A 25,715-nucleotide genomic window follows, 5' to 3' on the forward strand; every position below is an offset into this window, starting at 1 on the left:
CAAAGTACGGGCAATAAATAGCTCCCATATGCTCAATAAGTGCCCAGACTGCAGGCGAGATGGTTATTCTGTGGTGTTGAGGGAGCCGCTTACTCTTTGTTAAGACAGAAGCAAAGTCAATTATTGTAATTAAGCTCTATGAAGATTCGTTCTATTTAATCAAATTAAAAGTTTCAACTTCAGGAGTTAGAAGAAGAAAAGTGAGCCAGATGGGGGAGGTGCTGTGGGCAGGGGGGGGTCTGGGGCAATTGGCGGTCTTGATACAGCCACTTCACTGTAGGGGGGCACCAGGAAACTGTGCCTTCTGTACAGCAGACTTCCATGCCTTCTTTCAGAACCATCTCCTCAAATTCAGGAGGCAAGAAGAATTGTAAACCGTTAATAATATCCCTGCATGGGTGTCCTAGACAAAGTATCAGAAACTAGGCTGCCCTGGCAAGACCAACTGCCCTCAGACCTCTCCAAGGAGCAAAACAAAACCCGATGAAGCTGCGGCAAGCCCTGGGTGACAATCGTCTGAGGAGTGTGGGCTGTCTGGCCTGCCACCTCCTAAGGGCTGGCCCCCACCTGGGTCCAGCCACTGAGGAGGGTCGAGTCCTCTGCCAGCTGCACATTTCTGTGCCAGAAAAGCAGCTCAGAGGAGACTCCTGGCCTGAAAGGAAGGAGGTGTGTTGCCTGCTTCACTGGGAGCGAGGAGGGGCCATGTCTGCAGGGGCACAGCTGCCTAAGTGAGAGGGGGTGGGGACAAGGGGCTCCGTTTAAGGCACTGAGGAGGACAGGGGAGGAGGGAGGATGTGGGGGAGCACTGCAGACCTGTTGGACACCAAGAGGCCAAACAGACTACCAGCACGCAGTGAAGCTGCAGGGAAGCCCCAGGCAGGGGCGGGAGAGAGCGCAGGCTGGCGCTGGGCAAGCCGGTCTCTCTTTGGGGCCTGTGGTTGTTGACAGTACAAAAGGAAAGGGTCAGGCTGAGGACCTCCGAGTTCCCATCAAGCCTTTGATCACACGGCGGCCTTTTCAACAGCACGAAAGTACCCTCTGCTGAGCATCTATTCAGTTAGTTAAAACTGGCTACATTTTCTAGGGTAAAATCAAAACGAACTTGGAGTCTTAATTTGGGATTCTCACTAAGGGAAAGTGGGAAAGCGAGTCCTTAAAACCCTGAGCTGTGGTGGGGGGCTGCTGGCACCCAGGCGAGCGCGGAACTTGGGAGGTGTCTGCGTTCGCACTTCCCACAGCCCCTGGGACCAACCGCGCCAGCTGCACCCCCCACCCCCTGGAGGGAGGACCCCGGGCTCCCCGCCCCCGAGGCTCAGAGCAGCGGGGCCCTGAGCCGTGGGCTGCCGATGAATCACGGCCTAGAGAACGTGCCATCCAGGCAAGAGCTCGGGTTTTCAGGAAACGGGCCTAAGATGGCAGGTGCCCAAGGAGTGGGCCGTGAGAAGCGCCTTCCAAGAGCACCCGGCTCCATCTGCACTGATCAGTCAGTCAGCCAGGCTCCCTTGATGGGATGGAAAGCACAGGTTATTACCGCGGAGGAACGCAAGGTTTCAGGACCTGCTGAAATTGAAAGTGAAGGCGAACGGCTCCCCGATGGCTTCACATCAAAAATTAAACAGGAGCCGGGCGCTGAGCATTTCATCATTGGTGCCCCCCGCCTGAAGCAAAGTGTGGATGTGTATGACTTCATGTTTTAACCTCAATTTTTGTTAGGCTTTGTTCCCTGCCTCCCCCTGCTGAAAATTCAGCCTCTTCATCACCACCCAAGGAACACAGTAACTAGATGGTAAATTATTTATTAGGAATGCTCTTTCCAACTACCTTGGCTGTGCACTCCCTAGGGATGAACAGACTTTGGTCAATTTACCAGGTGGGAGAAAGAGCTGTGGGCATTGTTGTCGAGGGTTTCATCACCTGAATGAACTCTGCTAAAAGCCCACGGCAATGCTTCACCGGCCAGGACCCTAGACCTCAGGGGCGGCTGGTGAACCCGAGTGCAGGAGAACATGACCTTTCCGGTTTCCAGGCCTCACACACTGCTGCCTTTGCATCACAGTTCTCCCGTCTCCCCTCAGGACAGGACTGAGAGCTGGATGCCTGCTACCCATGACGGAGGTCACACCCCCAGCCACTTAGACCAGGTGCCTCACACAGCCACCGGGGAGAGTGGTGACCTGTGTCGCTCAAGTGAGACACGTGGCTATACAGGAAAGAGGAACAAACTCCCGTTTGTAAAGCCACTGGATCTGGTATTACCACCTAACCTGTATTCTAACCACTACCTCTGTCTACCTCCAGGTGAGGAGGGAAAACACCTGGGAGTCTATCCATCCTAAGCAAGTCAGGGTCCCTTGATGGGGTGCATGCCATATGCAGCTGCTTGACCTGGCGTTTATACGAAGTATCTGTGGTCTCTGACTTGGCATGAGACAGTTCTGAATGACTTCATAAATAAATAAAGGTTACCACCCACCCTGAGTGGTTTCCTCTTCCCTAGATCTACAACACGGTAGCATGGTCCAACTGGAGGGCTTGTGAAATTCCTAGCCCAAGTGCCGGACCCTCCAGGAGGAGCCGCTGTCCCTCTGGTCAGGGGGGAGTCATCCTCTGGAGGCCCAGGCCGCGGTGCTGCTCCTATGGAGAAGTCCCGTGCTGAGAGGGCGCCGGCTGCTCTGGTTGGCCCCCACGTCTCAGGGACCTGCCATCTGGCTTCTGAGCGACGTGTCTCTTTCACTGCATGATGATGCTCCTACGAGCCTGTTACTTTTTCAATCTAAAGCCTGATTTTATATTTGATTACAGATCAAAGTAGGTTAATGGTGTAATTTTCAACATTTTTAATGGGCTTGACTAACATTTATCTGGCTACAGGCTCAAGCTGGCACTATTAGGAAGAACCCCATCGGGGGAGGATGTGTTACATGCCTGTGATTCTCCTCCCGTGAAATCTCATCTCCTCTGATTTCTGTATGAAAAGCCCTAATTTAGACTTACCTATTTGGCATTTCTCAGAATATAAGGATGGGAAGCCATGATATTAGACTTCAGAAAAAGATCCCCACTTGGAGAACCTTTGGCTATGGACATGCAGAGCAGGACAGGCCACGCCAAGACCTGGGTGAGCACAGCACCCTGGCCCCACCCCACCTTTAAGCCCTGCACATGGTTATCAAGCATTTCAGGGTCCCTGGGCCACCAAGAAGCTGTACTCCCAATTTCAAACTCAGGGCATCCCAGCCTGGCCCAGAGCCCCTAGTGGACAGCCCACTGGCTGCATCTGGTCCCCAAGCATTTAGTATGGCTCTCAGAATGTTCTTTTAAAAATGCTATATTAGATACCAACATTTTAAAATAAGGAAATTATAGATGAGAATACAGATTTTTGGCTGCTCTTTAAAAGCTGCAGTTGGGGCTCCATGATGCAGCCCGGCTCTTGCCACACCACCGCGCTCCTTGACAACTCCCCTGCCTTTCATTTTGAGGTCTGAAGGCCACACTCGCTGTGTGTTCCCCCATCGAAGCCCCCAGAGGACGTGAAGTGTCTGCCATGGGAGCCAACGAGGGACAGAGAGATTTCCTACTGCCTGAGGCCCTTCCTTCCACCCCACTGGGGAACATACTCTGGGTACCAGCCTGCTCTGCACCCTGCATGTTTCTGAAAAGCCCTCTCTTCATGCCCACACCCTGATGGGGCCCTTCCCATAAGTGGTGGTGGACACGACATTAGGAGCCACACAGTCCAACCCTAAGTCTGTGTCTGTGGTGACATGAGGGCCATGTGCAAGGGCTTGATGCCCACCTGGGAACACACAATGTGTCCAGGCTGGGTCACCAGTGCTTGATATTCAATAAATGCTCAGGCATTACTTCATACCTTTCCTAGAATGGCTTTTCAATGATCTTTACAACGATCTTGACAAGGTCTCCCAGTGCCCTGTGCATAGTGAGTGTGCAACTACATGCTAAATTAAATTATTGCTGCAGCTGGTGTTGCAGGAGCAATCCTGTGTATAGTAACAAACACTGGATGGAGTCAAACGCATCTGAGTGATTTCCAATTTAGGGTTTTAATGAGCTCTTTCCACAACATTTAAAAAATATCAAATATCAAATGAGATCAAGTGCAGGTACTAACCCTCAGGGAGTTCTACTAGTTACACTCTTTTTTTTCACGCAAAGAAGCAACCAATGATTCTTCTGTCTCCAGTTTTTTGTTTTTGACAACGAATATCTCAGCCTTAATGACTTTAATTAAAAAAATTGCTTTAGTGTTTCAAAGGTTTAAAACAACTACATGTAGATTTTTAATTACAAGAGTAATATCTATCAACTTTTAAAAAAGAGCATTCTCACTCCAATCCTCTAGTCCTGGTATTAACACCATTAGCATCTTGTTATAATTCTACCTAGCCCTCTTCCCCATGCATAACATAGAAGTAATTATATTGCTGATAGAATCTGGTGTTCTGTTTTTGTCATTTAACATATATTTTGCAAATAACAAATAACCTTCATAAAATTTTAAGGTGGCTTGCATGTTTTCAAGTATATGTATTTCAATTACATCCTTGTTCTATTAGGTACTGGGGTTGCCTCTAGCTTCCCTTCTTAAAGCTAACATTCTGACAAACAGCTTTCTTTGTCAAAGCCTCTGACTGTCTCACCAGTCCTGTTCCTTGGTTCTTCCTCAGTAACTTGCTGAGTCCTTCTCCCGAGCTGGGATGGGCAGATGCAAAGTGGACAGGGCAGCAGGGGCTGGAGTGAAGTGGGAGATGCCAGGGTCCAGCACTGCCAGGTAGGGAATGTGCTGGTCAAGGTCAGGTCAGGGGTCAGGCTGCCTCCCCATCCAGGGAGGTGATTCCAGGAACCTTCCCTCACAGCATGCTACACTGACCCCTCTCCGAGTCCATTTCCCATGGAACCCAGCATGCAACAACCAGAATTTGCCTAAAAGGGAGTGGGAGAGTATCAGGCTACAGACAGTGTTTTGCAGGATGGCGGACCATGCAGCCTGAGGGACTAGACTGTACTCAAGTCCTAGGGAGCTTATCAGCTGCAGAGGGCCTCTGGAGTGCGCAGGCAGGTTGGAACCAGACAAGCAGAAAGACCCAAAGGTGCATGTATGACTGCTAGCAATTTCACATGCCCCAGGAGACCAGAGGATCCTTCCCTGCATTTATCTGGGCCTCTGTGGGTTGCTCGATTAGCTCAAGTTTCTCTGCACAACAAATATATACAAATGAGGATCTGTTTTATGAGGCTCACAGAGAGCTAAACTCGCAGGTGAGAGGGCCATACTCCTAGTTTTCGAGGTGGGCATGGAAGTCAATAAAAGAGATGGGCAGGATTATGAGATGCTGCTGTTAGCATTTGGACCTTGTATTAAACAGTATTTATGCAAATCCCAGGATTCAGACATGTTCTAAGAGGCCAATACTAGAGAAAGATCTGTGGGTTGATGAAGAGACAGGTGTCACTGTTCTGTACTGTGCTCTCCGGGTGCCTCCTTTCTGGGTCCCCTTCTGCTGCCATCTCCCCTGCCTGTTCTGTCTGCTCTCAGCTCTGGTCTTTCTTCTCTTCTCCAGGACCACACACTGTTATTACTCTGTGCATCTGAGCATACCTTAGAAGAGGCACTTTCATATCCAGAGAAACATGCACACACAGACGACTGTCCCATGGACTTGCCACTGGGTGGGCAACAAGGTGGAGAGGAGGACTTGGGCTGCTTCTTGCTAAAAGCTGGTACCCTCTGTCCATCCTGTATTTCCGTCTCCTGGGGGATCTGCTCGGCCAGTAGCCCAAGTGACAGCGGTGGCCCAGGAGGACCTTCACACCGGGTGGCTGGTATGAGGCCCATTTCCTGTGATTTAAATAGTTTTCTATCCATGACTAGACACAGCACTGATACTGTTCAGCTTTTTCCTTCCTCTTTAATAATACCTATTTTATAAAAACCTGGTTCAAAAGTAATAGAACTTAAGACACGGCTTTCTTTTTTTTTTTTTTAAACAGGATAAGGCTGTTTTGAGAATTTCCTCTTTCAGAAATATAGGTCTTCTAATTATTCATCCTAAGCACTAGAGAGACTTTTCAACCCCCTTCCCCCGACTCCCGCTCCTACTTCTAATCTTTATGGAGGGAAGGAAGCTGCATCGGCTGTTCTGCCAGTCTGTTCTCACAGGATCTAAACAGCTGCACAGCAACTCTTCCGTGGCGGTCTACTCCTATTTCTCTGTTTCTTCATAACTTGTTCTCTAGTTCATGCTGCAAGCTCTTACAAAGGATATGGATGAGGCATGTTTTAACTTGATTTCTGTTTACAGTCTGGTGCTTCGGCAGAATAGTGCATCTTGATTTATCTCATACATAAAAATGCTAATTTCTGATATTCCTCAAGTGGATGAGAGGAGGGGAGTTTACCACCTCCTTCTTGGTTCTTGGGGTTTCTAGAGTCAGGGGAAAGAAAAGAAAAAAACCACCACTCCAGATAAATCTGAAAATACACCATAAAGTGGTTTTTGTTGTTGTTCAGTCGCTAAGTTATGTCAGACTGTTTGTGACCCCATGGACTACAGCATGCCAGTCTTCCCTGTCCTACACTATCTCCCGGAATTTGCTCAAACTCACGTCCATTGAGTTGGTGATGCCATCCAACCATGTCATTCTTTGCTGTCCTCTTTTCCTCCTGCCCTCAATCTTTCCCAGTATCAGGGAAGTGGTTTTTAGGGCTAAATAGAAGTGAATTACTCTTCTAAAATATTTCGCATTAGGGTTTCTCCCTAATGGATATAACTCAGACTCATTTTCCTTTGTTACTGCCCCTTTTCAGTACGTCCTCAAACTCTGCTTGTGTCACAAAAGCATGGAAACGGGAAGAAACCAAATGCCTTCAGATATAATGTCCAGATTCAAGACAATTTCCATTACTGTTGTTATAATACTGTGCTTACTACTAGCAGTAGTGTAAGGAACAGTAACCGAGTTTTGAAGGAAATATATAATCAACATAAAAGTGTCACAGAGATCACACTCACGTGTGTGTGAGCATGTGTGTATACGTGCACACATGTATGAAATAAGCATGCAAATGACCTGGTCGTGAATCCAGCAGTTTTCAATCTCTGGAGCAATCTTAGACACGCTTCATGAACTCAGCTGGCAGTTTCTTTCCTCAGTACCAACCCTGACAGAGTCAGAAACTCACCCCCGGGCCCTCTCCATCTGAGCCATGAACCACAGGGCCTCTGGAAGCGCTGGTCCTGTTCGGCCTTGGATGACCCTCAGGCACACCTGCCATTCTGCAGGGGACTCAGGCAGAGCTGAGTGCCCGACCCAGGACTCCATACTTGGAGGCACGTCTTCCTATTTTGCTCAGGTAATTCCCTTACACTTGGCCTATCTCAGAAATGGGAGGGACTCCCCTGGTGGTTCAGTGGTTAAGAATCCACCTTGTACTGCAGGGGATGTGGGTTTGATCCCTGGTTGAAGAACGAAGATCCCACACGCTGTGGAGGAATTAAGCCCACGTGCCATAACTAAGACCTGATGCAGCCAAATTAAAAAAGAAAGAAAGAAAGAAATGGAAAAAACACGCTCTTTAGAGCACCTGACACTGGTTCAGAAAGAAACACTTACCACATGGCGTGCATGTACGTGGGGGGCAGGCGTGGACTGCTGACGGGGGTGCAGTTATATGACCTCATGATTCTTTCTGCCAATAAAAAATTTCGAAACAGACTAGCCACCAACAGGTCCTGTCTGAAGAGCTTTTGGAAGAGATCTGAGGGCAGAGAAAAGAGAAGAATTTGTCTTCAGTGACTCATGCCCAGCATTTAAAGCCAAATATATAAAGTTACTTCTATCAGAATTTGCCACAAGCATGTTGGGACTGACATGCATATTTTCCACTGGCAGTAACCTACATCTGTTACATCTGTAAGAAACAGCAGAACCCAAGCAACTGTCAACAGAAAACACAAACGCTCCTTATACTACAGTAGTAACTGCAGTTGTAAGAAATATGGATGTTCCATAAAGACAGATGAGCCTTGAATATGCCCTGAAAACACAAAGGGCCAAAGCAGATGCTTCTCTAGAGGCACTTCATCCTTGAGGAACCTCTGGGGTTCCTGCCCTCTCCCGCCCATCCCCTCAGGTTTCTTCACTGCGAGAACACGGTCCTCCCTTCTGACTTCTCTCACATCCCAGGGCCAGAGTCTCCTGACTCCAGGGCAGCAGCCCTCCCTCCAGCCCACGGCCAGGCGACCTTACCCCGAGGAAGCACGTTCCATGCTATCGTGTCTGTGATGGCTGTGAAGATCCAGTTCAGCTCGCCCAGGGGGGTCCTCCTATCATTCAGGCGCCCGGGAATCCTAGAAGACACAAAACAGTCACAGCAACAGAAACAGGTGATGGAGGGAGGAGGCGGCGGGAAAAGGAGTGAGGGGACAGCAACAGACCAGGGGTGGGGAGGCTTGGCCATGCTGGGAGGACCTCTTTGCCTCTCTGGGATTTTTGAGACTCCTGGATGTCCAACCTCACATCTTAAAGTTCAGCCTCCACTTCACTTTCTTCCCCTCCCTATCTGTATAGAAGGAGCAGGTGTGGCCCCTCCAGCATTCATGTGTGATGGCAGGCGCAAAGCAACTCTGACCAGGGAGCCCCTGGGGCCCTGGAGCCCGCCACAGGCTTGCTCTCAGCCTCTGGGTGGACTGGCCCTGTACCTGAATCAAGACACTCCTAATCGGGCCGGACATAGGTCACTTCCCAGAAGCCAAGGGCAACGGCCAGACCTCTGCTGTGGGCCTAGCTCTTCACCACACATTCATCTGTTCAACTTCAAATAAACTTACTCAGGCCGAGATTCTACCTCGTAAGTTCACAGGGTGAGCATCGCTGGGCTGAAAATGCCAGCTGTGAGGACATGAAAGGCAGGCCAGCTGCAGCCCAAGCCTCCCAGTGGGCACGTGAGGGGAGCTGGGCTTAATTCCCCACCCCCACAGGGAAATTTGAAGATAGCAAGACAAAACCCAATGGATGACTAGGCAACACTCTTGAGTTATGCTCCGCTTGTGGCCACTCACACACAACACCTTGGGTGTGTATGGTGGCACAATTCTTCAGGTCTGTATCCTTTCTTCACTAAGTCTGCTCCTAGGAATCAGTCTTGAACCAGAAATTAAGAATGTGGAAACAAGTTATATTTTTCCAGTGTTTTATTCGTAACAGTGAAAAGGGAGAAACTACCTATGTGACCAATAATAAAGAAATGATTAATTAAGAAACAACCACGATGAAATAACTACAAGCCAGTAAAATGTTGTTTATGAATATTTTAATGATATGGGAAAAAGACTGCTTTGTAACATTCAGTAAAGAAGTAGGAAAAATAACCATGCTGACATAATTACACAGAACACCCCCAAGGAAAGCTGATCAGGAGGAAAGCCCCACAGTGAGGCAGTGGCAACACTCTCCCTGCTCACCTGCCTCCTCGCCCTGGCAGCTGGTGGGCAGCTGGTGGAGACAGGATGGCGTTCTTGGATGAAGGTCTGCTGAGGTTTATTTTCAAATCAAGACCAAGGATGTCAGGGGCGTGAACAGTGCCCCCTGAGTCAGGTGAAGTGACACAGCTGAGACGTCGGAGGAGCGGAGGCCACTGTTTGTCAGGTGGAGGTCAGTGTGCATTTAGGTGGGTTTTGAAAACCCTCACCTTATGACAATTGCCGGCAGATAATTACAAAACTAGACTCCCACTAAGATCTCCTGAAAATTCTACTGATGTTTTTTCACTAAGCTCATCATGAAATCACAGACCAAGCCATCTGCCCAACTGATTCCAGACAACCTAGGAATCATTCAATCTTAATAATCAACCAATCATTGCGAGACCCACCTTCTGCATTCGGCAGCCTGGAATGGACGACAACTGGGAAGTGAATCCCGCTTACCTTTCTTTCCACATCATTCAGAATTAAGTCACTTCAGAAACTACTTGTTCCTGTTTTCCTTTCTGGATTTGATCCTAAGGAACAGCAAAACCCAACCCACTCTGGAAGCCATCTGGTCAGCAACGCAGGACCACGGAGAAAGGTCTAGCACAGAGCCTCAAGTCCAGGACACGTTTCGTTACTGAAGTTTCTTTCACCTGCACCCTTCCCCCAATTTCATTAATAATCAAAACGGTTCTTTGAAAAGTTAAACCCACAGTGTTAATCACAGGTTAGCTTTTACATGAAAAGCACAAGGTTTCATAATTTAGGGCTTCCCTGGGGTCCAGTGGTTAAGAATCTGCCTGACAAGGCAGGGGACATGGGTTCGATTCCTGGTCTGGGAGGATCCTACATGCTTCGGAGCAACTAAGCCCGTGTGCCACAGCTATTGTGCCCGCATGCTATAACTACTGAAGACTGTGCACCTAGGTTCTGCAATGAGAAGCCCCTACATAAGTAGAGAGTAGTCACAACTAGAGGAAGCCCGTGCACAACAATGAACACCCAGCACGGCCATAAATAAACTAATACATTAATTAATTAAAATTTAAAAGAAAAAGAGTTTAAAGTTATAGTTTAGGAACAGATGATGGAATTGGGAGATGAGGAAAAATGACTCTAGTCCCAGCTGTGCATGTCTGGGTAACTTCTGGTGTCTTGTTCCTCTGCTCTGAGTCACCCAGACTAACCTCATATGCAAAATGGGGACCAAAATAAAGTGGATAGCACTTCAAAAGGAGATGCAGCAGACACTTCCTTGGAAAATGCATGCCACCTCCTCAGACTCCTTATCACCGCTATCAGGCATTGGATTTATTCTCACCTCCCCCGACATCTGGGCTCACCTACGGCTTTCAGCACTGCCCGCCGTCTAGAGCCTGACTCCAGCAATGGCCACTCTGCTTCTGGATCTTACAAAATGACCCAACACAAGGTACCTGCCTTTACCCTTTGCTTGCTGTCTTCACAGCCCAAATTTGACCACGTCTAAAATCAAGCTCATCCTCATTACTGCCATCTTCTTCTCCCCTGAAGTATGTGTCCTCGCTCCAAGAGTCCCCATCAATTCCCTTTTGTCAGAGCTCAAACCCTGAGACACAGCCCACTCGTCTCTGCCCCAAGTGCAGCTCATGTTTCCTGCTTCTTGCAAGGCATCTCTTCCACTGCCTTTTGCTCACCACTCTCACTGCAAAGGTATCCTCAACAGCCTTCTTGATCCAATGCACACTGGGCAGGGTGATGGCCCTTAGTATAACTTTATTCAAAAATCTACAGGGTTCTCTGTTTACTGCTGCAATGTTTCCAAATGATATTTTAGTTCCCTCTACTTCAACAAAATCTTGCTTGGAATTAAGGAAAGTGGAGTTCCGATGACTGGAAGGATGAGGACTGGGAGCCACCAGCTTCTTAGCAGTCTTTGCCTTCCTAAATGGCCACTGTGAGGTCTCCAAGGAGCAAGGGTGAAACTACTGTCATTGGAGTTAGGTACAAAATTCCCAGTTGGCTTCAATGCCATCAGTTTGACACATTAAACTTTGAAACTAGATCCCTCTGGTCAGGTCCATAACCTCACAGTTGGACAAAAACATCAAACTCGGTCTCCTTTCATTTGCCCACTTGGAATAGCCTCCCACCTGCCTTGGGTTGGTTCCGGTTCAGTCTTCACAAGCAAAGCCCAACCTCCCTATCCATGAAGACATTCTGACCATGACAGCCTGTGTTCAGGTTCATTGCAACAGCATCTCCCTTGGAATTCCTCTGGCAGCCTGTCGATCACTACTTTTCATTTATTCACTATTGCTCCATGCATGTTGATTATCTGTGTAACTAGGTAATAAATTCCTTGTGGGCAATGACTTACTTTCCTCGATATAAATCAATCTCCTCGTAGATTCTGGTGGAGTGCTGAGCACACGCACGAGCTCACAGCCCACACATCTGACTCACGTTACTTCCCTGCTTAAGAACAGCTGCTCACACTTGGCCAGTAGCTCCCTAAACGCCATGAGATTGTGTGGCTGACATGGAGAGCCACTGCCCAGACCCCCAAGAAAGGCTGGCTGCTCAGCAGGGGAGCGTATTCGGGGACACTGTCCAGCTAGAGAGTGAAGCTGTCTCAGCTGTCAGACTGGTCTCTAGCTGACCACCCTGGGGCTGAGACGTGGGGCTTCCCCAGGCAGCCCAGCCTCGTGGCCGCTGCTTCCTTGTCTCCCTCTGTGCTTCTCCTCAGTAAGCTTGTGTCCCTTGTCTCCATGTCTGCCCCCATCAACTGGCCAGCAGTGTGGTCTGGGGTAGATGTCACGACTCTGCTTCTGTGGGTTCCTTTCTATCTCTCCCCAGCACACCAAAGTTCAGCAACATGGAACTTGTCCTCCTCAAACAGCCCACATGCCCCTGGACCTGTGCAGACTCCCCTCTGCCTTCCGGGCTCAGGAGATTGGAGCAATTCTGACATCCTGCCTCTTCCCTCATTTCTGCCAACCCCCTCACCCCCTTTCTGGTTCTGCCCTGAGGGCCCCACAGAATTCATGGATGACAGCTGGTGCGGTGCGCGGGCTACGTCTCCCACTAGGCTCAGGGCTCTTGGCCGGCAGGCCCACGTGCTTCCTCGCACTAACCCAGTGCTCAGCGCACAGTGTCTAATGCATAACAGGTGCCCCATTCATATTTGATGAGTGAGTAGATGGGTCCCTGCTGGATGGTCACAGCTCTGCGAAAATAAAACACTAAGTGAGAAACTATGGTTTCCAAGAAAACGACGCAAACTCGCGAAGCACACTCAACGATAACACAAAGATTGCCCCAAACGTCACGATCGAAGGACCAACAGAGACATTCTAGTGCCCCTTCCTTCAGATATCTCTTAATGCACAAATCAAATAACCTTAATCGCACTGAAGTAACAACATGAAAAGACTTGCCACATTTCTAAAATGTTTACATGTCTTAAAAACATCCACAAATATGCTTAGGAAAAAAGTCTGCATGGTGGAAATTATGGATGATTTTATTTTGCTTATCTGTATTCAATAATACATATGCTAAAAACACACTGCTTGCATAATAAAGAAAAATGAAAATTAAAAAAAATTAAAAAAAAAATTTTGCCTGCACCATGCATATGGGATCTTAATTCCCTGACCAAAGATCGAACCTGCGACCCTGCATTGTTAGCGTGGAGACCTAACCACTGGACCACCAGGGAAGTCCCTGAAACTTTTTTTTTTTAATAAGAGGGAAGCTAAGCAAGTTTCCTGAAAAGAGAAAATATTTGGAAACTGCATGATTTTATGAATTTACATTATCTCATATTTAGTTCAAACAAAGTAGGATATACCATAAGTCTGTTTAAATGGCTTTATGTAAATGATGGTGCAGAGAACCTTCGGCTGAATCGTTTTCTTGATGCATATAATTCATTACTTAAAAATGCTCTGGAACTAAGAAAATAGGGAGTGAACCTAGTAATTTCTTTTTAAAATAATTCGTTTGAATATCCAGGTCAGTACACACTGGTTAGATGCTTGGTTAGACAAAGTCAGATACATGAGACCAGGGATCTCAACGTGTGGGGTAAGAGCACTCACAACAGCATCAGGAGTCCCTGAATATGTGTGCAGGTACATTTTCTCAATCAATTAATGCCATATTAAAACCAGATACACACACACACACAACCTCAATCATTCTAAAAACTCAGCTGAACAGGAGAAGAAAATTACTTGACATAAACGAAGGTTAGGAACTTCTGCCCTAGATAGCACATTTTGTGACATATTCCTTCATATGCTGGCATTTTGCTGAACCAGACCAAGCCATGTCTCTGTAATATTCCTTTCCAATGTCTCTTTATTTTAAATTGTGTACAATTCAACACTCTAATATTATTTGTATTTCTTATTACTCAGTGCTTTTTTTTCCTAGCCAGTCACAGCTTTCAAGTGATGATCATCCAACCAAGTCTATTGTGCATGAAACCTGCAGCTTATAGAATGTGACATGGTTTGTTTACAGCCTGAATGGTTTGCTGTTTTACACAAGTTCCCCTTTAACTGGACTGCAGGACTACGTATGAGTAGTCAGGAGAAAGGAAGTGAGAAACACGCAGAAAGAAAGCCTGGTTGGAAATGGAGCTGCACTTGTTTAAATGCAGAAAGCCTGTGGACACACTGCACTCCGCTCTCAGCACTTCCTCAGACACTCGACTGTGCAGTCACTGGGACGCTCTCTCAGAGCTGAGGCAGCTAGGCCCTAAACTATATCTGCAAAGCCTGGGGCATGCAATTCCATTCTTCTCTTAGGGTTTAGATGACGTCACCTTCCTGACAATGGTAGATGAGGTGACTCAGACCATTCACCCACTGAGAACACCCAGACGTGCTGTGTGTGCGCGTGTGAAAATCTTTTTGAAGGGAATGGAAGACTGGCAAGGCTGTGCAGAATCGTGAGGCCAGAACCTGAGAGGGGGAAGCCCCAGGCTTAAGCTGGCACTTGGGACTCCATGTGTCCTGGAGGCGCCTGGCAACTCTGAGACAGAGAGCCTGAGCTGAGCTTGGCGGACTCATGGGCTAGAGAACAAAAACTGAGGGCTGGCCAAGGAGATGGGGCTCTGGTAAAAAAAAAAAAAACCAAGGCTTGGATCTGGGTGCAAAGGATGAGCCAGAAATAATGCAGACCTTGTAGTCTCAGATCAACCTAAATCTCTGTACAACTTCCATTTTCTTTCTTTTTTAAAAAATAATTAATTAGGCTGCATTGGGATCTGTCATTGCAGCACACAGATTCTCTGCTTATGGCGCTCAGGCTCAGTAGTTGCCAAGTGCCGGCTTGGTTGCTCAGCAGCATATTGGATCTTAGTTCCCTGACCAGGGATTGAATCCAAGCCCCCTGCACTGCAAGGTGGGTTCTTTACCCCTGGACCACCAGGGAAAGCCCTCTATTTTCAATTTGCAACATTCAGTCAAAAATAACCAAGCATTTATAATAACTATAAATGGAATATAATCTATAATAATTTTGAATCTGAAACAATACTGTAAATACTGTAAATCAACTATATCTCCAAAAACCCCCCTAAAACCAGGCATTTATATGCATAAAACCAAGAAAAACAACTGAGAAGAGAAAGAGACGGACAGAGGATTCTGAAAATGGTGACATCAGACACCAACCTCACAATAATTTTACTTAATATGTTCATGGAGTTAACGGACAGGATGGAAAACTCTGGCTGAGAACTGGAAACTGTAAAGTAAACTCTGGAACCTCAAAAACTTAATAGTACAATATACTGAATTAAAAAATTCAACAGATGGGCAGAACAGCAGATCAGACAATACTGAAGACAGAAATGGAAGATGGGTCAGAAGAAAAAATACTCAAAATTAAGCAAAAAAGAGAACGGAACATAAGAAATAAATACATAAGAAACAGTGGATATTGTGAAAAGATCTAAGATGTAAAAAAGGCGAGTCACTTTGGGAAAGAGCTGGGAAGTTTCTGATAAGGTTAAACATGCACCTGCCACACCACCTTCTACTCTTCAGACACAAAGTGTCTGGAGTGGGTTGCCATTTCCTTCTCCAGGAGATCTTCCTGATCCAGGGATTGAACCTGGGTCTCCCACATTATAGGCAGACGCTTTACCATCTGAGCCAACAGGGAAGCCCGGTCTCAGAGGCAAAAGAACACAGTATCTCTTCTACTTATCTGAAGCTCTAGGAAAGATAAATCTAGTATGAGAAAAAGCAGATCAATGTTTGTTCGGGCCTGGGGGCTAGGTGGGGGATTAATTGGGATGGGGTACAAGGGAACTTTTAGGATATACTTTGAGAGTAATAGTGGTTCCACGGGTATATAAAACTGTCAAGACTCATCAAACTGCATACTGAAAATGAATTCCTTTTATTGAATGTAAGCAATATTTCAACAATGTCAATTTAAAAATGTAAAAAATTATGGCACTTTCAAACAATAAAAACTTTTCCCTGGCAAACCTGCACTAAAGGAGATAAAGAAAAATGATCTCATGGAAGCCCTGAGGTACAGGAAGGAATGAAAGACGACAGAAAATGTAATATGTGGGAAACATGAGTGAGTATTAACGCTATAGAATATTAATGATGCTTATGGAGGTGATGACATATGGAGAGTTAAATATATGACAATAATTGCACATATTTCAGGAAGTCAGTAAACGAAGTTAATTGTTCTAAGGTCCTTACATCACCTGAGAAGTAGTAAAAGCACTAATTTATATCAGACTTTAAGAAGCCAGGGATTGCCAAAATTGTGGCCCGCAGACCAAATCCAGTCAGTGGCCTATTTTTTGCATGGTCTGCAAGCTAATAACAAGCCTTATAATTTTAAAGGGTTGCAACAGAAGATAAAGAAGAATAAACAACAGAGACATTATGTCTCTGTTGTGCTGTGAAGTGTTCACTGCCTGGCCTTTAACAGAAAGCACACGGAGCCCGCAGGTCTGGGCAGCCACTCCAGTGCAGGAAAAGAAACAGTTAACAAGCCAAAACAAGGGGAGGAAAGGGTGGTAAAACTGCTAATCAATCCCTAACATGGCACTGCAGAGGAAAAAAAGGAAGGTGGAAAAAAGGAAGAGAAAAATCAAGAAAGAAACAGGACGGTAGATTTCAACTCAAAAATTATTACAGTAACTACAAAAAGACTAGGTATTTCAATTAAGGTGAACAATTTTTAGTCCAGATTTAAAAACAGAAAAAAGTCAACTATACCCTGCTAAAAACAGATATAACGTAAAATATAAAGCTACAGAAATATATATAAAGATACCTGCTTAAATACACAAAAAATGTATATCTAATACAATTATGTACACATTATGTTTATATATGAAAAGACACATTGTACAAACACAAATCAAACAACAGTTGTATGGCTACGCTATGTGTGTGTTGGTCACTCAATCATGTCTGATTCTTTGTGACTCCATGGACTGTAACCTGCCAGGATCCTCTGTCCATGGAATTTTTCAGGCAAGAGTACTGGAATGGATTGCCATTCCCTTCTCCAGGGGATCTTTCTGACTCAGGGATCAAACCTGGGTCTCCTGCATTGCAGGTGAATTCTTCACTGCCTGTCTGAGCCACCAGGGAAGCCTACTGATATGCTACAGTCCTACAAAGTGGAGTTCATGGAAAACGTATTACCAGAGATGAAGAGTGATACTTCTTAATGACAAAAGGTTCAGTTCATCCTACCAGGAAGGTGAAGTCAATCACAGTGAAAGCGTCCTTCTGTAGTTCTGAAGGGCAAAGCCCATAGTCAAAATGGGAATAAGCTTTTAAAGTAAAGTGACAGTTCAGTTCAGTTGCTCAGTCATGTTGACTCTTTGCGACCCCATGGACTGCAGCATGCCAGGCCTCCCCGCCCATCACCAACTCCCAGAGTTTACTCAAACTCATGTCCACTGAGTTGGTGATGCCATCCAGCCATCTCATCCTCTGTCGTCCCACTCTCCTCCTGCCTTCAATCTTTCCCAGCATCAGGTGGCCAAAGTATTTAGAGTTTCACCTTCAGCATCAGTCCTTCCAATGAAAATTCAGGACTAATTTCCTTTAGGATGGACTGGGTGGATCTCCCTGCTGTCCAAGGGACTCTCAAGAGTCTTCTCCAACACCACAGTTCAAAGTGTCAATTCTTCAGCGCTCAGCTCTCTTTATAGTCCAACTCTCACATCCGTACATGACTACTGGAAAAACCATAGCTTTGACTAGATGGACCTTTAGTCCAAATATCACATCCATACATGACTACTGGAAAAACCATATATTTGACTAGATGGACGTTTGTTGGCAAAGTAATGTCCCTGATTTTTAATATGCTGTCTAGGTTGGTCATAGCTTTTCTCCCAAGGAGCAAGTGTCTTTCAATTTCATGGCTCCAATCAGCAACTGCAGTGATTTTGGAGCCCCCAAAATAAAGTCTGTCACTGTTTCCACTGTTTCCCCATCTATTTGCCATGAAGTGATGGGACTGGATGCCATGATCTTAGTTTTCTCAATGTTGAGTTTTAAGCTAATGTTTTCACTCTCCTCTTTCACTTTCATCAAGTCTCTTTAGTTTTTCGCTTGTGTTATCTGCATGTCTGAGATTACTGCTATTTCTCCTGGCAATCTTGATTCCAGCCTGTGCTTCATCCAGTCCAGCATTTCTCATGATGTACTCTGCATGTAAGTTAAATAAGCAGAGTGACAATATACAGCTTTGTCATACTCCTGTCCCGATTTGGAACCAGTCTGTTGTTCCATGTCCAGTTCTAACTGTTGCTTCTTGACTTGCATACAGATTTCTCAGCAGGCAGGTCAGGTGGTCTGGTATTCCCATCTCTTGAAGAATTTTCCACAGTTTGTGGTGATCCACACAGTCAAAGGCTTTGGCATAGTCAATAAAGCAGAAGTAGATGTTTTTCTAGAACTCTCTTGTCTTTTCGATGATCCAACGGATGTTGGCAATTTCATCTCTGGTTCCTCTGCTTTTTCTAAACCCAGCTTGAATATCTGGAAGTTCACAGTTCACGTACTGTTGAAGCCTGGCTTGGAGAACTCTGAGCATTACTTTGCTAGCGTGTGAGATGAGTGCAATTGTGCGGTAGTTTGAGCATTCTTTGGCATTGCCTTTCTTTGGGAATGGAATGAAAACTGACCTTTTCCAGTCCTGTGGCCACTCTGAGTTTTCCAAAGTTGCTGGCATATTGAGTGCAGTACTTTCATAGCATTATCTCTTAGGATCTGAAATATCTTAACTGGAATTTCATCACCTCCACTAGCTTTGTTCGTAGTGATGCTTCCTAAGGCCCACTTGACTTCGCATTCCAGGATGTCTGGCTCTTGGTGAGTGATCACACCATCCTGATTATCTGGGTCATGAAGATCTTTTTTGAATAGTTCTTCTGTGTATTCTTGCCACCTCTTTTTAATGTCTTCTGCTTCTGTTAGGTCCATACCATTTGTGCCCATCTTTGCATGAAAAGTTCCCTCGGTATCTCTGATTTTCTTGAAGTAATCTCGTCTTTCCCATTATATTGTTTTCCTCTATTTCTTTGCATTGATCACTGAACAGTATGAAAATGCAAAAAGATAGGACACTGAAAGACGAACTCCCCTGGTTGATAGGTGCCCAATATGCTACTGGAGATCAGTGGAGAACTAACTCCAAAAAGAATGAAGAGATGGAGCCGAAGCAAAATGAGAATAAATCATCAAAATTATTTCCTGAATAAGAAGAGGATAAAGTTGAGGTATATGTATCAGCAAAGTAACTAAAAATGTGGCAGATTATAGGAAACCATAACATGGTATTAGGCTGAGGGCAGAATTGGCATTTAGGATGACAGAAAAAAATTTTACATATTGAGGTAAGGGTAAGTCATTCCAGCTTATACATAATTTGGCCTGAAGTTCATGTTAACTAGAACAGCCTGACTTATGACCTGTTCATCACCCATTGTACATCTGCTTTAACCACTAAAAAAAGAATGCAGTATCCAGGGAACTCCCTGGAGGTCCAGTGGTTAGGACTCTGCTTTCACTGCTGGGGCCAGGGTTCAATCCTGGGTCAGGGACGTAAGATCCCATAAGCCGTGTCGCTTGGCCAGGAAAAAAACAACAACAACAATATCCAAAAGAATGTCCACTTTGTGCTAATCTATCTCTTTTGAAACCTTGAAGGGATGTAGCCCTGTCATGTTTGGTATATGTTCTTTGCTCTGACGAGACATAAAAAGCATGGTGCTGAAAACCATGGTTCTTCCAGACCAATTCCTCAGAGCTACTAAGAGGCTGTCTCCTGGGCTATAGTCCTCAGTGTGGCTTGGATAAAACTCTCTTCTATCCCTTATTGCTGTTGCTACTGCTGCTGCTAAGTCACTTCAGTCGTGTCTGACTCTGTGCGACCCCATAGACGGAAGCCCACCAGGCTCCCCCGTCCCTGGGACTCTCCAGGCAAGAACACTGGAGTGGGTTGCCATTTCCTTCTCCCTTATTACAGATTGTTTATTGATTATTTGCATCAACAGGGATTACTAATAGGAAAAGACAAGCTACCTATTAAGAACAATGACTACTCGAGGACTCGAGGATGGACATTAGGGAGCTAGTACATCTACATCCTCAGGGAACATAAGTGGCTTTCAGACTTTTTTGATCACGACTCTTAGTAAAAAATACATTTTGCATGGTCACCTGATACACACATATAGATGATCATATATGTAAATATACACATTCAAACAACAGGACCAGAGAGCATTAATGTTGCTAGAAAAACAAGGATATTCTCTATGTGTTTCTGTGACCCACTAAACTGATTTTACAGACACTAATAAAGCATGACCTGCAGTTTAAAAAAATGTTGATTTAAATTAACTTGTTAATTTCTCCTGGAAGCTATTGGCTCAGGTTATCAAAATGGTTTGATGGTGAACATGGCATCTGAGAGATGTAAGAGATTAGAAAATTACATAATTCGACCTCTGAATAAGCTGACTGGTATTTTTTAAAACCCACACAGGCAGCTTGTTTCCTAATGATTTTTTAAAAATCTGTACTGAGCCTTTAAATTGAATGGTTATGTGTGCAGCGCTGCTGTCCCTCACATCCCTTTCCTTCTGCCTTTTAACAGCTCCCACAGAACAGAAGCCTGCCAATCTTTACTTGTGAAGCAAATGGAGAAAAATGTATCTTAAAATTCTAGGGGGAGAGAAGTGATGATTTCTAAGGCTCGGTGGTAAGCAGGAGTTATTAATACAACAGTGGAGATGCTCTCTCTTTTACTGAATTTATCACACAATGATAAACTATTGCCTATTCCTGGAGCCACAGACAACAACAGCACCGGTACTGGCACAAGTCCCTCTGGAGGCTGCAAAAAAAAACCTCACAGAGACCCGGGTCAAAGAGAGAAAAGGAGCAGCTTCTCACGTGCTTGTTGAACATGTTTATGACACCAGGAGAACAGGTTCTATTAAAAAGTACAGAAACAAATCTGAACCCAATTTTATTTTTTAAAGCATTCCCTGAAAGAGTGGATTTTCTTTGGCTTTCTGGATGTCAAGGATGACTTACAGACCAACCCTTTCTTGACAGCTACAGGCCCAGGAGCCAAGTAGATATCTCCTCCAAGCAGAGTTTTCTGAAAAGCTGCTAAAAAGCCTGTAACATTCAGAAAAGGCAGCTTCTAAAAAGAGGGGGGTGGGGGTGAAATCCAGACAAGCCCCAGGGAGCAGCCCTCTTTGGTCCAGACGGGCAGGGAGCACTTCCTTCCTGAGATGCTCCCCTGCTTCCAGGTGCCACTCCCTGAATGTACTGAGGCACACTCTTAAGGGAGCTTCTCCATAAAGGAGGTGGGAGGAGAGGAGGAGCAGGGTGAAACTGGCCTCCTCAGCAGCAGACCTGGATAGAAGACCTCTGAGTGTTTCACAGAAATTGATCCTGACCTTTCTAGTCCATGAAGAGCCTGGAATGCCAGGGTTACTCTATAACTCATGCCAAGAAGGACTGCTGGCAGCCTTGCTGGGAATTCTGTCTCTTCCTGTCAATTGGTTCAAACACTGCAGATACAATAGCTTTCAAATACAGTCAGATTGTGTTTGCTATTCTTCATCTTCCAGGATGACTCTCCTCAGAGGTTTTCCTGGCAGGGCTGCATTAAACAGACGTGAGCTCTCCTCCTCCTCCCAGGTACCTGGGAGTCTGGGCCACAGTGACCAGTTACTTCTCCTACGCTGTAGACGTCCCCTCATCTTTCCCTGCCCTTGGAGACCAGACACCTAGATGCACGAAATGCAGGCCACCTCCCTCGTGAGACCCTTCCTGATATGTGCCCACCCGAAGTGTACCCTGCCTTCCTCTCCACATGCACACAAGAATGTGCAGAATGCTGAGACCCTTCAGTGCACGCACGACATGGAGACGCGGGAGTGGGATCAGAGGTTGGGGTGTGAACCCTCCAGGCTCTGCTGCTTCTCTCGTGTGACCTTAGGTAGGTTACCTAACTTCTCTGAGACTCAGTCACTTCATCTGTAATACCGAGCCCCAGGAACTAAAAAAGTAGAGTGAGTTAACAACCTAACAAGTTAGCACAAAACCTGCTACATAGTAAGGGCTCAGAAAATATGGCTGCTCCTATTTATTTGCTGGGCTTTCCTAGGTGACACAGTCGTAAAGAATCCACCTGCCAATGAAGGAAACAAGGGTTTGATCTCTGGGTTGGGAAGATCCTCTGGAAAAGGAAATGGCAACCCCCTCCGTTCTTACCTGGGAAATCCCACGGACAGAGGAGCCTGGTGGACTACAGTCCATGGGGGTCGCAAAGAGTCGGACACAACTTAGCGACTAAACAACTTATTTGCCATTAAAACAAAATCCCTACAAGTTCTGAAACAAATTAAATCAGAAATGTTGGAAGTGCCTAAACACAGTCAACCCCTAAGTTTAATATAATAAATATGATAATTTTATGAGAACCTAAGAATTGATGCTTTTGAACTGTGGTGTTGGAGAAGACTCTTGAGAGTCCCTTGGACTGAAAGGATACCCAACCAGTCCATTCTAAAGGAGATCAGTCCTGCTTGTTCATTGGAAGGACTGATGCTAAAGCTTAAACTCCAATACTTTGGCCACCTCATGCCTTCGCATGAGAGTTGACTCACTGGAAAAGACTCTGATGCTAGGAGGGATTAGGGGCAGGAGGAGAATGGGACGACAGAGAATGAGATGGCTGGATGGCATCACCGACTTGATGGACATGAGTTTGAGTGAACTCCGGGAGTAGGTGATGGATGGGGAGGCCTGGCGTGCTGTGATTCACGGGGCCGCAAAGAGTTGGACATGACTGAGCGACTGAACTGAACTGAAGTAATTACATGGAGCACATTTTCACTTTTGTGAACTCTCATTTCTCCTTTCTTTCCCTTAATAAACAGGTAGATTTTTCCCCACTTGGAAGTCATTTGTTTCTTGCTTTTCCCAGCATCACAAAAGCTGCTGCCTCGGTGCGAGGGGCCTTGCCTACCGCCTCCAGGTTTGCCTCACCCCCACAGCCCTCGCCCCACCCGGTGTGCCCTCCCCACTGCCCATCTTGTCGTGGGGGTTCTCACCACGGGGCAGTTCTTCATGATACCAAGACTGCTTTTCCTGAAGCTCCTGCCAGGCAGCTCTGACGCTGGCACTTCTTGATACCAAACAGGTGTAATTCACCTGAATCTCATGGCTTTTCCATTATCAAAAGCAGTTACCTGTCATTCCAGAGCCTTCTCTCCTCCAGGCTGTATGTCCCAGTTCCTTAAAGTGCTTCTCACCTGGCCGCCCACTCCACGTCCAACCTTGTCCCTTCAGGGTCTATCACTCCCTTCTCTAGATTTTTCTGGTTTTTGAGCAGTCATTTTGAGAAGTTGACCCAAATTAAATTCAGTTTACTAAAATCCTGACTTTTTCCGTATCGGATTTTTCAAATCCCATACTTGTGCGTGTGATTTCTGGGGACTACTGTGAGATCTACGTACATAATTCTGATCATCCGCATTTCATTCCTCAGCCTGCCAAGACCTTTTTATATTCTAGTACTGGGTCCACCTTAAAGTTTTCTTATATGAACAAATTCTTAGTTGTGCTCTCATTATTTCTAGTAACAGTATTATCATGGTTGACCTGAATTTCTGAAAACTTTTTGCGTCAGTTTGCTCTATTATCTATAGTTAATTATTGGATGCATCCTTGTTGAAGCAGAAGAATGGTGCCGACATGAAGAAAGTGCAAAGGTGAGATCACTTGTTGCTGCTGTCACATCTAAACAGGCTCCTACTACCCGGAGCAGAATTCTGACTGCGATTCTGGTGGTAAAAGGCAATGCATTACCTCTAAGATACCATACACAGCACACCAAATTGACCTGGTACATCATCCAAGGAAATAAAGATCTTGCAAGAAGACTAGCTGACCACCTTCTTCAGGTAAGATCAGGGACAGCCCTCCTTGTGGCTTTCCAGTTAAACCCATTCTCCGTCTGACAAAGACAGCATGTTCACCAGGCTTTGTACCACCCCCACCCCTTTGGTGGAACGCTGTGGTTAACAGACTTACACAGCAAAGCATGGCCTGTGTTCCTTGTCACTGAACCAAATACTGCCTCCTCTGTAAAGCCCAGCCCATGGGTCCTCTTTCATTAAGTTGGCCCTGGAACCTCCAGCCTGCCGAGGCTCTTTCCTCTGCTATCCGCTCACAGGCCTTCACTGACTGCCCCCTACACACTGTCCACACAGGAGAGGAGGTAAACCTCTTACTGAGTATCCAGTCCAATCTCTTAGCTCTAAGAGGCTTGTGGGCTACCGAGCTCAGGCCTTCCTTGTTAACGGTTCTACAGATGTGAACCTGAGCCCCCCAGTCAGTTTCTAAACTCTAGAGGACACATCATCTCATATACTATTAGTCTTACACCATCAACCCCCCAGCAGCTGGCATGTTATACACTGCTGGCGCTCCAACACCTGCTGGTGGATGGCATGGGAGAGTAAATGTCACCGCATACCCATACAACCCAGCAACTGCAATTGGAAATGGTCTAGCTCCACTTCCAATTAAGGTCCTAACCAAGCTTTTAAGTGATCAGTTCCCCTGTGTGATGCAGGGAATTGAGTCAGACCCTAAGAGGCCGCCTTGAAACCGCTAAGTGCGTTAATTTTAAATACTAGACCGATGGACAGGGAGGCCTGGTGTGCTGCGGTTCATGGGGTCGCAAAGAGTCAGACACGACTGAGTGACTGGACTGAACTGAGACCAATGAATACCATTCCAGGGCTGCACCTGGAGCGCAACTGGCTCCCGGTTGGGACTCTCTCCCCTACTTCGTCTGGGTGGCTCTTTCTGGCCAGGTCAATCACTCTCCAGACACCCCTCCTAGCTGCTCAATCAGAGAAGCACCAGTCACTATGTTATAGCTTCCTTTGTAATTGCATATTTTTTTAAATTTATGCTTTCATGTTTCCTTCTCCCAATAAGAATGCAAGGCCACACACCAACCCTTTGTTAGATCAATGAATGAGCAGCCCAAGAGAGATATGTCTGGTTCTGGGTGTTTTTAAGCCTGGAATCTCAGAATGTGTGTGTGTATGTGTGGGCACCCATTCAGCTGGGTCTGACTCTTTGTGACCCCATGGACTGAAGCCCACCAGGCTCCTCTGCCCATGGAATTTTCCAGGCAAGAATACTGGAGTGGGTTGCCATGTCCTTCTCCAGGGGATCTGCCTGACCCAGGGATCGAACCCGCATCTCTTGCATCTCCTGCATTGGCAAGCAGGTTCTTTACCAGTTGAGCCACCAGGGAAGCAGAATCCCAGATGCCCTTCTCAAAAGCAGGCATCTCATGTGTGACTCATTGGATTCTAGTTCAGACGATGTGCTCAGATCAGAGTGGGCGAGTGTTGTCTCTGGAAAGAAAACCCGGCGGCGTGGTGGTTGGAGCAGGCAAGAGCCGGCTCTGCCACTTATTGAACAAGTCACTCAATCTCCTTTTATCATGGTTTCCAGGGTCTGAAACAGAGAAGGTGCCAACAGTCACTCCGTGGACTGGTAGGGACAGCTGGACATTTGGGGTGCGCCAAGGCCTGTGCCAACATGGTGACAGCAGGGCTCCAAGTCCTGTATTGAGAGACAGGCTTAGGGACCACTGCTTGATGCAGCTGGCCTCCTC

At 46.2% G+C, this 25,715-nt stretch overlaps 1 protein-coding gene across 3 annotated transcripts in view; it reads right to left on the reverse strand.

Annotated features, from left to right (window-relative positions):
• Nucleotides 1–25,715, reverse strand: part of RPTOR (regulatory associated protein of MTOR complex 1) — a 325,518-nt gene that overhangs the window by 95,042 nt on the left and 204,761 nt on the right. For all 3 annotated transcript variants that reach the window (XM_088829259.1, XM_088829260.1, XM_088829261.1), the window contains 2 exons: nucleotides 8,275–8,375; nucleotides 7,639–7,783 (listed from right to left, as the gene is read on the reverse strand). In XM_088829259.1, coding sequence (XP_088685385.1) covers nucleotides 7,639–7,783; nucleotides 8,275–8,375 — 246 coding nt within the window. The remainder of the gene's footprint in view (nucleotides 1–7,638; nucleotides 7,784–8,274; nucleotides 8,376–25,715) is intronic.

Source organism: Moschus berezovskii, chromosome 20 (genome assembly GCF_049115385.1).
Source record: "Moschus berezovskii isolate FMDL1 chromosome 20, NW_MosBer_1.0, whole genome shotgun sequence".
Lineage (NCBI taxonomy): Eukaryota > Metazoa > Chordata > Mammalia > Artiodactyla > Moschidae > Moschus > Moschus berezovskii.